The sequence below is a fragment of the Trachinotus anak genome, unplaced genomic scaffold, assembly GCF_046630095.1.
Source record: "Trachinotus anak isolate AG129_WGS33_773 ecotype Australia unplaced genomic scaffold, CSIRO_AGI_Tana_v1 ptg000011l, whole genome shotgun sequence".
NCBI lineage: Eukaryota > Metazoa > Chordata > Actinopteri > Carangiformes > Carangidae > Trachinotus > Trachinotus anak.
The window spans coordinates 1,313,527-1,328,469 of record NW_027273862.1 but is presented as its reverse complement, the minus strand read 5'-3'; the positions used below and the strand labels follow the sequence as shown (position 1 = coordinate 1,328,469).

The following is a 14,943-nucleotide window of genomic DNA, read 5'->3' as shown; positions in this document are numbered from 1 at the left end:
CATGTACTTGAATGTGTTACTCTAACTCAACATATCTTCTCTGTATGTTTAACTTTTCATGAGGGAAAGTTGAGCCACAATCTCTCATTTTTTTAGCTTAGTTGTTATCAGACTCCTTTAAGTAAATGTGGGAATTGTTGAGATATCTACTGATAAAACACACAGTAATTTCTGCTAATTGCTTGTGTCTTTAAATCATTGTAGTGTTAAGAGGTTAAGTCACGATAATTTGCTTTCATTGACATATCGGGTTGGATAAATGTTAAATTAAAAGTAAACATCCTTGTTTACCAAGACTCCTATGAATACCTTTTCTCTCCGCCCATTATCCTCATGAAAGATCTGACTTGGGGATGTGTGCTGTGTGGTACCGCCTTGCCCAAAGGCCCTATTGCACACTGGTAGTGTTTGTCTATGACTCTGTGTGCGTCTCACTGCTTCCAGGTCCTGTGTTTGGCCGCTCTGTCATCACAGCTTTGCCATGATCTTCCTGTAAGACATTTATTTCACATGTGGGGCTGGGAAGTAAACTGAGAGCAGGATGTGGCCACTTCTCATACTTCTCCTACAGCTGCTTGATTGATAGGCTACAGCTGAATGTTACCACAGGTCAAGGTGGAGGCAGCTTAACACAAACACAAAGGGGTTAGACACACCTATACAGGTAGTCATAGGTAGTTGAATTAGTAGGCATCATTTGGTGCCAATTCTCAGTTCCAGGTATGAAAGAGGGGTTGACCTTAGATGATCCTGACGGTGTAGCTGAGGTAACCTAACTATTTGGCTCTAAATTGGTTTATTTGTAGAGGAAAAGTGTGATGATTAGTCAGATTTTGATAGTTTTACACACACACACACACACACACACACACACAGACACACACAGCCACACACACACAGACACACAGACACACACACAGACACACACACACACACACACACACACACACACACACACACACACACACACACACACACACACACACACACACAGACACAGCCACACACACACAGACACACACACACAGACGCAGACACACACACACACACACACACACACACACACACACACAGTAAGAAATCAGAACAAAAACAGACATGCTCAGCCTGCAGCTACAGTGTGATCTTTATTATTGAGATCTTTGTGGGTTTACAATCTTTTCAAACTAAAACTAAGTGCACTAATATATTTGACATAAATAGAGGAAATGTTGACACTAATTCAGCTGTGATTGTTCATTAACTTGTGCTATGCTAGTCCTGTTTTTTGCTTTATCTCCTGCGTCGACGTGACTTGATGCTGGAGGGAGTGGTCGCCATGTCACTGCGGCCAAACGCAGAGCACTCCGTCTTGAGGCACCCACAGGCATCGATGTGGATGTAGGTGTAGGTGAGCTCAGTGTTGTTGGGGCAGGAGAGCTGGATCTGCCTCTTAGATGTGGCCACCTCCTGGCAGCAAGAGCAGGTGTGCTGCAAGGATTTCATTTTGGCAGAATAGCTGAGGGAAGAGAGAAATAATAGTTGTTGATCCAGCATTTTCTTTATATATTATGTGCTAACAGGTTAAGATATCTCGGCCTCTGCTGCACAGATTTTGACCAGTCTTGTTTTTTTCAATCTGCTTAATGGGAATCTCCATTTAATGTTATAAAATGCTTAATTGTGGCAGTAAATGTTCAAATCTCAAGAAACATAAAAATTCATTTGAAGATATTAAAAATTTTCCAGGACACTGATGATAAGGAAAGTGACGTAAGGGGGACTCACAAGGTGGAGGTACCACATGCTCCACTACAAGATGTGACGTTCAACAGTTCTTTGGAGCGGCAGCCCTGACTCTCCACATACACAGCAGTGGTGGACACGTTGCATGTATGGCCCCTTGGTATACCTGAGGCAGTTGGGAGAAACACATTGTAAGGGAATAACATCTCAATTGAACTGATTTACTCTGATCATCTGTGGCGCAAGTGCAGCTACACTTTCTTTGGTTTTGTTTTTCTTGGGTGCAAATGATATGTTTATTGTTTCAAGTAAATCAAATCTACCTATAATTTAACTAAGCAGGAAGAACCTTTTTGAGCTCTCTGGTCTGAGATAACTGCTCTGGATCAATACTAATAAACTGGCTGAAAACACATGAACAAATTGATGAATATATGAAGAAGCTCCAATGATACCTTGAATATTTGGAAATAATCTTATTCAGGCTCATAAATCTCATGTATTACAGACGCTTTTATAATATGTTCTAAGAGTTGCTGTAAACCTTAACAATGTATTATTACGTTGCATATGTGCAGTCATAAGAAATCATGATTATAAGACTTAATAAGGTCAGGTATCAGAAGTGGTCAGAATGGGTCTGTGCATTTGTTGATTGATTTGTGTAGCCAGAGTGAAAGGCCATTGGTGTGTAAATAATATATAGGTAAAAAGACTCATGGAGTAATACATACAGACACGGCAGCATCCGTCTGGAGCGATGGTCTCTGTTCCCTGTAGGAGACAAATATTCACATCAATTTTCAATTCAATTCAATTTATTTGTATAGCGCCAAATCATAATATACATTATCTCAAGGCACTTTACAGGGTAAGGTCAAGACCTTACTTTGTTACAGAGAAAAACCCAACAGTTCCCACAACGAGCAAGCGCATGGCGACAGGGGGGAGGAAAAACTCCCTTTTAACAGGAAGAAACCTCCAACAGAACCGGGCTCAGGGTGGGCGGCCGTCTGCCTCGACCGGTTGGGTTTAGGGGAAGATAGAAAGAGGGGGAGGGGGAGGAGAGGGGAGAGAAGAGAGAGAGACCAGGAACAGCTGTGTCGGTAATGGCGTTATTAATAATAAAGACAGGTAATAGTAATAGTAAAGATGAGTAGTGGTGGATCTGGATCCTGCTGCTCCCGAGGCAGAGATACCTGCAGAATGAGGACAGAGAGAGGGAGAGAGAGGAGAAGCACAAAACTACGGGAGAGAAAAAAAAAACAAAGTTAATGGCATGAAGTCATTGAGAGAGAGAGAGGGAGAGAGACAGAAATAGAGAGAGAGCGCCCAGTGAATCATGGGAATCCCCCAGCAGTCTAGCTCTATAGCAGCATAACTAAGGGATGGGTCAGGACATACCCGAGCCAGCCCTAACTATAAGCTTTACTAAACAAGACAGTTTTAAGCCTGATCTTAAAGGTAGAGAGGGAGTCTGCCTCCCGAACCCACACTGGGAGCTGGTTCCACAGGAGAGGAGCCTGATAGCTGAAGGCTCTGCCCCCCATTCTACTCTTACTAACTCTGGGAACAACAAGTAGACCTGCATTTAGAGAGCGAAGTGTCCTATTGGGAAAATAGGGAACTAGTGAAAATCATCTCTCTTCCTCTGATCCACTCAGTGATCACACATCAGTGTTGCTTCATTTTGTAGAGATTCACATTGGACACATTGGACTCACTGTGTGTGTACATCTTGAACGTCATGTCCTCAGTGAATGTGAGTTTTATATTTTAACCTCAAACTTCTATTATTTAAGAATCTACAGTGATGATGGTTTGTGTGTGTGTGTATGTGTGCAGTCTACCGGTATGCATTCAGTAGGGTCGAAGGCAGGACAGATGGTCTTGGCCTCGACAGTGATGAACTGATTTGCAATCTTCACACACTCAAACTTCAGACAGGGGCTCCCAGCAGGGGTCCAGATGGTTCCAGGCTGAGGATTAACACAACAGATTTTCAGAGCTCCTTCTCCCGGACAGGGCTGCATCAGAGTCACTATCATCTCCATATTAACATCTGTAAAGTGCTCTTGTTCTGGCCTTCACAGCCTCTGACTCCGAGATGTTTTTCCACATAATTGCCTTGTTTTCTAATTGTTAGTATCATCAAATCACATCACCACTTGTTACTTGAAGAAACTTAAAGGGATGCTCCAGAGGTTTTGAATATTAAAAGACAGCAGAGATGTTAGTGTCGAAAACCTAATCTCCCTTTTTCAGTCTCTTGCTAATCACACATACATTGCATGAACACACACACATACAAACCTTTAATGTGTGTGTGGAGTTGTTTGCCAGGGTGATAACACAGCTTGTTTGGACACACTTTCCACAACACAGGCTAGGGACATCCTGGTACTCATAACCCTGAAGAGAGACACCAACACAACTCAGCATATAAACAAAACTGCCAAACTGTAAAACCAAAAATGTAAAACCAGCAAAGGATCAGGTGAGGATGAAAATATTTAATGTGAGGATTTGGATTTAAACTAAAGTTGAAGAAAAATTACAATGACACCACTGTCATAAAAAAAAAAAAACTATGACTGGGAGAGAATGTGGTCAATGTATGTGCTCATCAACAAAGAATGTATGTAGGAATTTACTGAGAGAGGGAGGGAAATGAGACTGGTCTTACCACAGGGCAGTTTGTGTCACATGGTTTGGGGTGACATTTTATGTGCACATTGCTGCTGGCATTTGTCTTTCTACAGATGCAGTTGTCACATGGGTTCATGGGCACTGGGTGGCCAACCTTGATGGACAGGGTGAGAAGGTTACCATAGATACAGACACTCCTGATTGTAAATAGGGCAGGCAAAACATTATTAAGACATTTCAGTATAGTGCAGTACAGTACAACCTAATTATGAACACATAGTTAAATTAATACCTCTGACAGTTTCACTCTAAAACTGAAGGTTATTGACTGAGCTGCATTAGATTTTACAGATGTACTTATTTAAGAGGCCACTGAGTTTGTGTTCATAATAAACTTATGTAGGAATAGAAATAGGACAAAAATATGAACTAGCTTCACAAGGAATTTTAGTAATCAGTCGATCAATCCATCAACTTTTCATTTGTAAAAGGGAGCCTATGTTATTCTGTCAGATGTTACATACTCTCCCTGAAATAGCTTCAAACACAACTTTTACTAATAGTCATATAAATCCTGAACCATGAGACAAAGAAGAAAAACTGTTTTCCTACTGGATTCACTAATATATTTATTATCACAGGACACACCATTTCCACCAAGATTTCTTACTATTTTGAATGACTTTTGCATTTTTAACTTTTTCCACCACTAATTCTACATAGTGTTCACCAGACAAGGTTCATAACATGCATTTGCTGTTTCCGTGTCATGTCATGTCAGATTTTCTAGGTGTGGACTCTTGGACATAATGAGCAGAAATTCTTGAATGGATTGTGATACCATCAGGCTGTGTGTAGAGAAAAATGTAAATAAGACTCCCTATGTCTTATTAGTATTTAGAAATCAGATGGTATCTGGGCTATAGCAGCATACTAAATTTAATTGACCATGACTGAGTGATCATGAGTTATGGCCAAATTGTGTTCCTGTACCCAGGTAACCTCTAAGAATCGTGGCCAATCAGCATAGCTGTTTACCATCATCACAAATTAAGATGTTTAGAAATATATTCTTTTGTGCTATAGATGGAAGATCTCACCTGATATTCACTACCGTTGTAAACACACACGTCCGGTTTCAGCACTATAAAGGAAACAGACCAATCAATGAACGCATTTTAAATGTGCTACAACAGTCACAGTGGCAAAAATGAAACCTGTGAACATGCAAACACATGAGCTCACTCACCACAGGTGTATAAGACACAGCAGACTCCCACTGTGGTGTGTAGAGTTGAACCAGGAGGACAGGACGGCACAGGAGGGCACAGCTTTACGTTACACTCTGTGCAAAGACACAGAGGGGTGAATCAAGGGAGGGGGTTCTCACATCAGCAAACAGCTAGGGAACAAGTCCTTCTAAAATACTGAAGACGGACTTCACAACACGAAAGAATAGAGCATGATGTGGATGTTTTTCATGGTTGGTATCTACGATGTCCCACTTTTACAGAGGCGTCCTCCAACAACCTGCTATATGTTATAATATAATTATAATCATCAGTCTTACTATCACATCGAAGTTTTGATCTGTGGTTTGGTTTTAACTATACATATATACAAACACATAAATAGTTCCACCAATCATTTAGCAGGAACAAGTATGGAGCATTCATTTACAGAGATTCTGTTACACTGTCTGGTATTTGAAGGTGATGAACACCTGCCAGCTTAAGTCTCAGTGACTATATTGCAAAATACTGCTCAGGATATTTTAGTCAGTGGAAAAACTTCTCTGAACACAGAAACACACTGTTCCAACTGAAATTGTGACTCATATCACAATAACAATATCTGTCTAGATAGTTCCAATATAATTTTTTTTGCATATCGTGCAGCCCTAATTGATAGAATACATGCTGTAAAATGTAAATACACAATGTATTTATAGATATTGCATATTGAGCAGGGTGCTATTGTGTTAGGAGTTGCTACCTCCTTGGTGCTCACTTACCACACTTTTCCTTTTGACAGCAGCCAGCAGTGTCAGTGACCTTGACCTGACCCACTTGGTCACAGCTGAGGGGTGGCTGTGTTGGACAGGACATGTTATGGCAGGTGATCCGCAGTGTGTCCTCCTCACATATGCACTCCTTACAGCCTTCTGTCCATGATTCGTTGGCCTGAGGACACAATGTTTATTGTAGAGTTATGGCAGGGTCATGGTATTATCAGTAACTACATGCCTGTCAAAAGATTATATAAAAAGAAACTGGCATTAAAGACAAATTACTTACCTTTACCCATTTTCCGTTTTCCAGCCAACAAAGGTCTATTAGGAGAAAAATATAACACATAGAAGTCATTTCCATTCATTTGACCTAAAGAGTTTAGCCTTAAAGTTGAATTTATCTTCATTAAAATCAAGTTCAAAAATATTTTTTATGATTTTCTCACTTCGTATTCTAAACATTCATGTTTACCATTAAAACCGTATAAGTCAGAGGTTGCTGTACTTGCTTAGGTGCAGATAGACAGTTTATATGTTCCCTCTTTTAATTGGATACAACTGCAAAACAGACTCAGACTCCACCTACAGCTACAGCTTTGATGGCATGAATTTCAGCTTTCCTATATCACTGCTAGCAGGGATGGAGTTTGAATAAGAATAAGTCTGGGACACATCAAAACATAATTACCAGCGGTTTATATGGTTTAATATGAGTTGCAGACTTGGATTTATGGCATCAGTGTTGAATGTGTTAAACACCTAGTCATTATTTTGCTTTGCTACAGGATATTAACTGCATTCATAAACTTGTGATTTTGATAATAGAATAAAAAATTGTATTTTTGGCTTGGCCATCAAAAAGTGCAAGACACAAATGTGACACAGCTGTTGCCATACAGTAGTGCTGTCTCCTCTTACCACAGGTGGGCACACACTCATTGGAGTTGGAAGAGAGGAGGAAGGTGCCTTCGGGGCAGTAACAACCCTCCAGCTTCACATTTGTCATGGTGCTGAACTCATTGACAGTAAAGATGAATTTCTGGTTGTACCTGCAGAAACAACAAGATACAGTGTTGTTCTATGCGAGTCAAAGCATTAATGAATGAAAATTGATTGACTGCAATGAGCATTAATTTGGTGGTGAGTTGCTGTACCAGGATTCACAGGTAGGCTCCACCAGAGGGCCACAGGCCTGATACACTTTGGGACTTGGACAGTTATAGTCTATTAAGCGATGGAAAGAGAATAAACATTGTGTTTTTTAGTAAAGGTCAGGGCGGTGGTGTTATGTGTGTAATAGCGTTTGATGTAAACATTACATATTCTAGTTGCATACCACAGAGTCCTTTGGTGGCATTCCTCCAGTCAATACATACTCCAGCCTCAGCACAGGCAACTGCGTAGGTTTGTAAACTTGTGCAGCCAATGTGATTAATGTGCATGTGGCACACATCAAATTCACAGGCCACAACAAATGGATTGTAGTCAACCAACTTGTGGCAAGCTTCAAACACACTGGGAAGATGGGATTTATAGTCAGTATGAACACTGGATGCAAACTGAATACCTCATCACACATTATAAAGCAGAGACAAGTGATCTTAATGCCTGGCATGTATGTAAGGCTTTTTAGCAGGATATTTAAAATTCCACCCATGTAGTTGTTGGTATAATAAAAGTAATTTTAAAACTAAAGAAAAAACATATCAATGGTAATTTTAAATTCCCAGCTGAAAATTTATATCCAAACCAACTCATGTCTGAACCTAATGTTACAGATGACTGGTGCTATTCCTGACACGTTTTTTTCCCCTTTGCCTCCTACCTGCTCTTGATGATTTCACAGATGGTTGTATCACAGGTAGCAGGTGTAGGTGTAGATGTAGGTGTTGGTGTGGGTTCACTTGGATGTTCACAGTAACTGTTGTTAGCATGCCACTCATGTGCCATATTAGGACATGAAGGATCAATTTCGCCACTGGGCAACCTGCAGTCATCTGTTCTATTGTTGTTGCATGTCCCTAGGGAAATCCTCATCATTAGTAAAACCACAACACAACTCAAGTCAGTCCTGCACTGTTGTTTTCCTACTAAATCACTAGAATTATATATGCAATTTTACTGGGAGCTTTACTATGAACAAATAGCTACAAAGGGTTCTGCTGTAAATATCATGAACACAAACATTCACTGCTGTCAATAAGCATGTAATTTATCAACTGATGTCAAAATGCTTCATACAATAAGATTCTATTAATTTTATGCTGCAGTACTTACCACACTGTCCTTGAGTATTGCCTCCAAATATACTATAGGGCAGGTAGATGCTGAATATTAGCCCTGAGAAGGTGACCTTGGCATGAATTTTAGGGATGACGAGCACTGTATCAATACCGGTGGTGACTATACGGAAGTCAGCATTCTGGTATGCTGGACTTACAGGTCTGTCATTCACAGTAACCTAAAACAAAGGAATTATTAAAATTAATGTATATTAAATATTTCTTTCAAAGGTCCAATGTATCTACTCTCTTTCATATGAAAGACCTTCTTTGGACACACAGTGAAGGCAAAAAAAGGAAGTTGCTGTTAGGATAAAGACTAGAGTTAGAATTAAAAATGTAGAATGTAAATGATGCCATTTATTTATACCTGGTTTTCGAAACTGCCATGAATAGTCTTCTGCGTAATAAAGATCTTGTAGCTTTGGTAGAAGACAGTGATGGACTGAGGACAGGACAAGCCATCAGGTGCACCACAGTAGTAGTTATCAATCATAACACTGAAGTTGTATTTGGGCAAGATTTCTTTCACTAGCCAGTAGGAACAGTTGCCTTGAAAACCATAGTAGGTTCCATCGAAGGTGACATAATGCGGGTCTCCCCAACCATAGCAGATACCTTCATACGGTAGAGATATTATTATAAGTCTTATGATGAAATTTCAACCCATCAGATATCATCTGGTACACAACAATATTTGTTAAAAATAGATAACAGAAGTAAAATAAATAAAAATAAAAATAAAAATAATAAATCACTGCTCCAGTTAAAATGTAGCATTTATATATTTCACTTCACAATTTTGCGATCTAGCAACATTTTAGTAAGTCAGACTTACACTGGCATTCATAGTGGGGGCAGCATTCATCACCATCCCTCACTTCAACAGCAGGGAAGTTATTTGCGCATACTACAGGCTCTGGCGTTGGACATACTGTGTGGTTATAGATCACCTTGCCGTCATCACATGTTGCTACAACACAGTTATTTTCCTTCCAACTTTCACCATCCTATGAGAGGAATCATAGATTGGAATTCAAGAAAAAAAGAGAGGGTTCATATTCTCATACAATATCATATTATTATTAACAATTGCACATAGAATGTTAAATATGCACATAACAGAAATAAATAATTACTTTTTTTGGAGGAATTACATTAACACACTCTTTCCTTGGTGGAACACATAGGTGGTGTTTGGGCACCACATGACAGGTCTCATTGCAGTACCCTTCGTAACAGTAGCCATCATTGTCTGTCTCATTGTAGACCATGGACCCTGCAAATTAAGCACAGGAAGATTGTTAAAAAAAGGTATGTTGCATATCACATATTTGATAGCATATATTCCAGAGTATAACAGATGTGTAACACACAAATATTTATACTGTATATCCTCTAGATATGTAAAGTCACATTTAGTTAACTGCCATCAAAATTATTTAACAGCCTCTGCAAGACCATATATTGCTCCACAAAATAGATATGGTTTTCGGGATATGGTTTGCAGTTATGAGAGGGGAGTTGATGGTACAAATATGTTTCTTGAATAAACTGTGTAAACGTATTTGTCCCATTTGATGCCAGGCTAATTAGTTTGATGACTGACACATTTCTGTTTGATTTGATATGACAAAACTAAAATAGGTCCAACCATGCAGGAAACAAAAACAATCAGGGGACAACACAAGTTTTAAAGAACTCAAATGTTTGTCATACCAAATTATTTTTATGTAAAATCAAAAGTCAATACCTAAATTACAATAGCTCAATACACAGGAAAACTTGCATAAATCTAGTTAGTTTATCAAAGTGGAACCAGGAAGTTGATCTGTAAAAATGGGAAGGACGTTTACAAAAGCTGTTCAATTTTCTTTTATCTTTCTAGATTGGATTAGCTTTATCTTTGGATTGTCTTTACAGCATTTATGCTTGTATTTTCCGCCCATTACTTATTGTACAAATTGTCACTGGACTTGGCCAGAGATAAAAAAGTAACTCAAAACTATAGTTTTTGTTTTACTGTGAAATTTTTTAAATAAAAGTACCTGTTTAGTGATGGACTGTTTAGAGCATGATAGCTGCACATACATAGTGCCAAACAGATGTTTTGTGCTTTGAAATTCCAAAATTATTTTACTTTATACATTCAAATTTCTGACTATACCTTTAGACTACAAGACTGTTACCAAAGTTTTTCGTTATACCCGAGGTAACTTATAACCAATTTAGCAGTTATTTTCCAAGGAGAAGGGCAAAAGAATTATTAACACAAAATCTGAAATGTACAATCACAGTGGTGTCTACTGTAAATGTAACTCAACTGCAAGATGAATATTAAAAAGCAAATGAACTTACCAGGTGGGAAGTGTGTACCATTATGAAGGCAATAGCAAATCTGGTGGGCAGTAGATGGTTTAAAGGTAACTCCTGTCACAACAGGGAACTCAGTTGTGGTAGTTGTATCAGAAGTACTTGTATGTCTCTGAGTTGTAGTTGTAACAGTTGTGGTGGAAGGTGTGTTGGTAGTAGTTGTGGTTTTAGGTGTTGTAGTTGGAATTGTGCTTGAAGGAGTTGATGTGGTTGGACACACACAACATTTGAATTTAACCTTATAATCAAAACATTCTCGCTGAAGTCCTTGTTGGTCATTGTGGCATATGAGACCCACATTTTTGTTACATGTCACAGCTTGTCCCACTTGTGAAAGGGTAAGATTTGGGTTAAAAACAGCTCTACACTCGACCTCTGTGGGATTTGAGCAAATGTGATAGCCAGCAGCGATTATACTCTGAATGGATTCATCTTCTCCACCCTCATGGCCTGGTGTGGGTTTGCCGAGATTAATCCAATCCGACCAAGAACATGTCATATTATGTCCCCCGGGGCAAGGTGTGGATGTAGTTGGGTGATAAGTAGTTGTTGTTTCAGTGGTGGTGGAAGGTGTAGTGGTTGAAGTAGTAGGTGAAGGTGGCTGGGTTGTTGTTGTTTCAATTGTGGTGGAAGCTGAAGTGGTTGAAGTAGTGGTTGAAGGTGGCTGGGTTGTTGTTGTTAGAGCTGTTGTGGAAGGTGTAGTGGTTGAAGTAGTAGGTGAAGGTGGCTGAGTTGTAATTGTTTCAGTTGTTGTAGAAGGTGTGGTGGTTGAAGTAGTAGTTGAAGGTGGCTGAGTTGTAGTTGTTTCAGTTGTGGTGGAAGGTGTGGTGGTTGAAGTAGTAGTTGAAGGTGGCTGAGTTGTAGTTGTTTTAGTTGTTGTAGAAGGTGTGGCAGGAGTAGTTGTGGTTTCTGGTGTTGTAGTAGGAATTGTGCTTGAAGGAGTTGATGTGGTTGGACACACACAACATTTGAATTTAACCTTATAATCAAAACATTCTCGTTGAGGGCCTTGTTGGTCGTTGTGGCATATGAGACCCACATCTTTGTTACAAGTCACAACTTGTCCCACCTGTGACATATTAAATGTTGGGTAAAGAACAGCTCTACACTCGACATCTGTGGGATTTGAGCAAATGTGATAACCAGCAGCAATTATAGTCTGAATGGATTCATCTTCTCCACCCTCACGGCCTGGTGTGGGTTTGCCGAGATTAATCCAATCCGACCAAGAACATGTCATATTATGTCCCCCGGGGCAAGGTGTAGGTGTAGTTGGGTGAGAAGTAGTTGTTGTTTGAGTTGCGGTAGAGGGTGTAGTGGTTGAAGTAGTGGTTGAAGGTGGTTGAGTTGTCGCTGTTTCAGTTGTGGTGGTAGGTGTAGTGGTTGAAGTAGTGGTTGAAGGTGGCTGGGTTGTTGTTGTTTGAGTTGTGGTGGAAGGTGTAGTGGTTGAAGTAGTAGGTGAAGGTGGCTGGGTTGTTGTTGTTTGAGTTGTGGTGGAAGGTGTAGTGGTTGAAGTAGTAGTTGAAGGTGGCTGAGTTGTAGTTGTTTCAGTTGTTGTAGAAGGTGTGGTGGTTGAAGTAGTAGTTGAAGGTGGCTGAGTTGTCGCTGTTTCAGTTGTGGTGGTAGGTGTAGTGGTTGAAGTAGTGGTTGAAGGTGGCTGGGTTGTTGTTGTTTGAGTTGTGGTGGAAGGTGTAGTGGTTGAAGTAGTAGTTGAAGGTGGCTGGGTTGTTGTTGTTTCAGTTGTGGTGGAAGCGGAAGTGGTTGAAGTAGTGGTTGAAGGTGGCTGGGTTGTAGATGTTTCAGTGGTGGTGGAAGGTGTAGAGGTTGAAGTAGTAGGTGAAGGTGGCTGGGTTGTTGTTGTTTCAGTTGTGGTGGAAGCGGAAGTGGTTGAAGTAGTGGTTGAAGGTGGCTGGGTTGTAGTTGTTTCAGTTGTGGTGGAAGGTGTAGTGGTTGAAGTAGTAGGTGAAAGTGGCTGAGTTGTAGTTGTTTCAGTTGTTGTAGAAGGTTTGGTAGTAGTAGTTGTGGTTTTTGGTGTTGTAGTTGGAATTGTGCTTGAAGGAGTTGATGTGGTTGGACACACACAACATTTGAATTTAACCTTATAATCAAAACATTCTCGTTGAGGGCCTTGTTGGTCGTTGTGGCATATGAGACCCACATCTTTGTTACAAGTCACAACTTGTCCCACCTGTGACATATTAAATGTTGGGTAAAGAACAGCTCTACACTCAACATCTGTGGGATTTGAGCAAATGTGATAACCAGCAGCAATTATACTCTGAATGGATTCATCTTCTCCACCCTCACGGCCTGGTGTGGGTTTGCCGAGATTAATCCAATCCGACCAAGAACATGTCATATTCTGTCCCCCGGGGCAAGGTGTAGGTGTGGTTGAGTGAGAAGTAGTTGTTGTTTGAGTTGGGGTAGATGGTGTAGTGGTTGAAGTAGTGGTTGAAGGTGACTGAGTTGTTGTTGTTTCAGTTGTTGTGGAAAGTGTAGTGGTTGAAGTAGTAGGTGAAGGTGGCTGGGTTGTTGTTGTTTCAGTTGTGGTGGAAGGTGTAGTGGTTGAAGTAGTAGGTGAAGGTGGCTGAGTTGTAGTTGTTTCAGTTGTTGTAGAAGGTGTGGTGGTTGAAGTAGTAGTTGAAGGTGGCTGAGTTGTAGTTGTTTCAGTTGTTGTAGAAGGTGTGGTGGTTGAAGTAGTAGTTGAAGGTGGCTGGGCTGTTGTTTCAGTTGTGGTGGAAGGTGTAGTGGTTGAAGTAGTAGGTGAAAGTGGCTGAGTTGTAGTTGTTTCAGTTGTTGTAGAAGGTTTGGTAGTAGTGGTTGTGGTTTTTGGTGTTGTAGTTGGAATTGTGCTTGAAGGAGTTGATGTGGTTGGACACACACAACATTTGAATTTAACCTTATAATCAAAACATTCTCGTTGAGGGCCTTGTTGGTCGTTGTGGCATATGAGACCCACATCTTTGTTACAAGTCACAACTTGTCCCACCTGTGACATATTAAATGTTGGGTAAAGAACAGCTCTACACTCGACATCTGTGGGATTTGAGCAAATGTGATAGCCAGCAGCAATTATACTCTGAATGGATTCATCTTCTCCACCCTCACGGCCTGGTGTGGGTTTGCCGAGATTAATCCAATCCGACCAAGAACATGTCATATTCTGTCCCCCGGGGCAAGGTGTAGGTGTGGTTGAGTGAGAGGTAGTTGTTGTTTGAGTTGGGGTAGATGGTGTAGTGGTTGAAGTAGTGGTTGAAGGTGGCTGAGTTGTTGTTGTTTCAGTTGTTGTGGAAAGTGTAGTGGTTGAAGTAGTAGGTGAAGGTGGCTGGGTTGTTGTTGTTTCAGTTGCGGTGGAAGCGGAAGTGGTTGAAGTAGTGGTTGAAGGTGGCTGGGTTGTAGATGTTTCAGTGGTGGTGGAAGGTGTAGTGGTTGAAGTAGTAGGTGAAGGTGGCTGGGTTGTAGTTGTTTCAGTTGTGGTGGAAGGTGTAGTGGTTGAAGTAGTAGGTGAAAGTGGCTGAGTTGTAGTTGTTTCAGTTGTGGTGGAAGCGGAAGTGGTTGAAGTAGTAGTTGAAGGTGGCTGGGTTGTAGTTGTTTCAGTTGTGGTGGAAGGTGTAGTGGTTGAAGTAGTAGGTGAAAGTGGCTGAGTTGTAGTTGTTTCAGTTGTTGTAGAAGGTGTGGTGGTTGAAGTAGTAGTTGAAGGTGGCTGAGTTGTAGTTGTTTCAGTTGTGGTGGAAGGTGTGGTGGTTGAAGTAGTAGTTGAAGGTGGCTGGGCTGTTGTTGTTTCAGTTGTGGTGGAAGGTGTAGTGGTTGAAGTAGTAGGTGAAAGTGGCTGAGTTGTAGTTGTTTCAGTTGTTGTAGAAGGTTTGGTAGTAGTGGTTGTGGTTTTTGGTGTTGTAGTTGGAA

General features: G+C 40.6%; 1 protein-coding gene across 1 annotated transcript in view; it reads right to left on the bottom strand.

Annotated features, from left to right (window-relative positions):
- Positions 1-14,943, bottom strand: part of LOC139628022 (mucin-5AC-like) — a 117,364-nt gene that overhangs the window by 67,533 nt on the left and 34,888 nt on the right. The window contains exons 34-43 of the mRNA XM_071489329.1: positions 13,452-13,813; positions 11,026-12,965; positions 9,807-9,946; positions 9,506-9,677; positions 9,038-9,285; positions 8,663-8,846; positions 8,211-8,406; positions 7,722-7,900; positions 7,540-7,609; positions 7,304-7,434 (exon numbers count right to left, since the gene is read on the bottom strand). Coding sequence (XP_071345430.1) covers positions 7,304-7,434; positions 7,540-7,609; positions 7,722-7,900; positions 8,211-8,406; positions 8,663-8,846; positions 9,038-9,285; positions 9,506-9,677; positions 9,807-9,946; positions 11,026-12,965; positions 13,452-13,813 — 3,622 coding nt within the window. The remainder of the gene's footprint in view (positions 1-7,303; positions 7,435-7,539; positions 7,610-7,721; positions 7,901-8,210; positions 8,407-8,662; positions 8,847-9,037; positions 9,286-9,505; positions 9,678-9,806; positions 9,947-11,025; positions 12,966-13,451; positions 13,814-14,943) is intronic.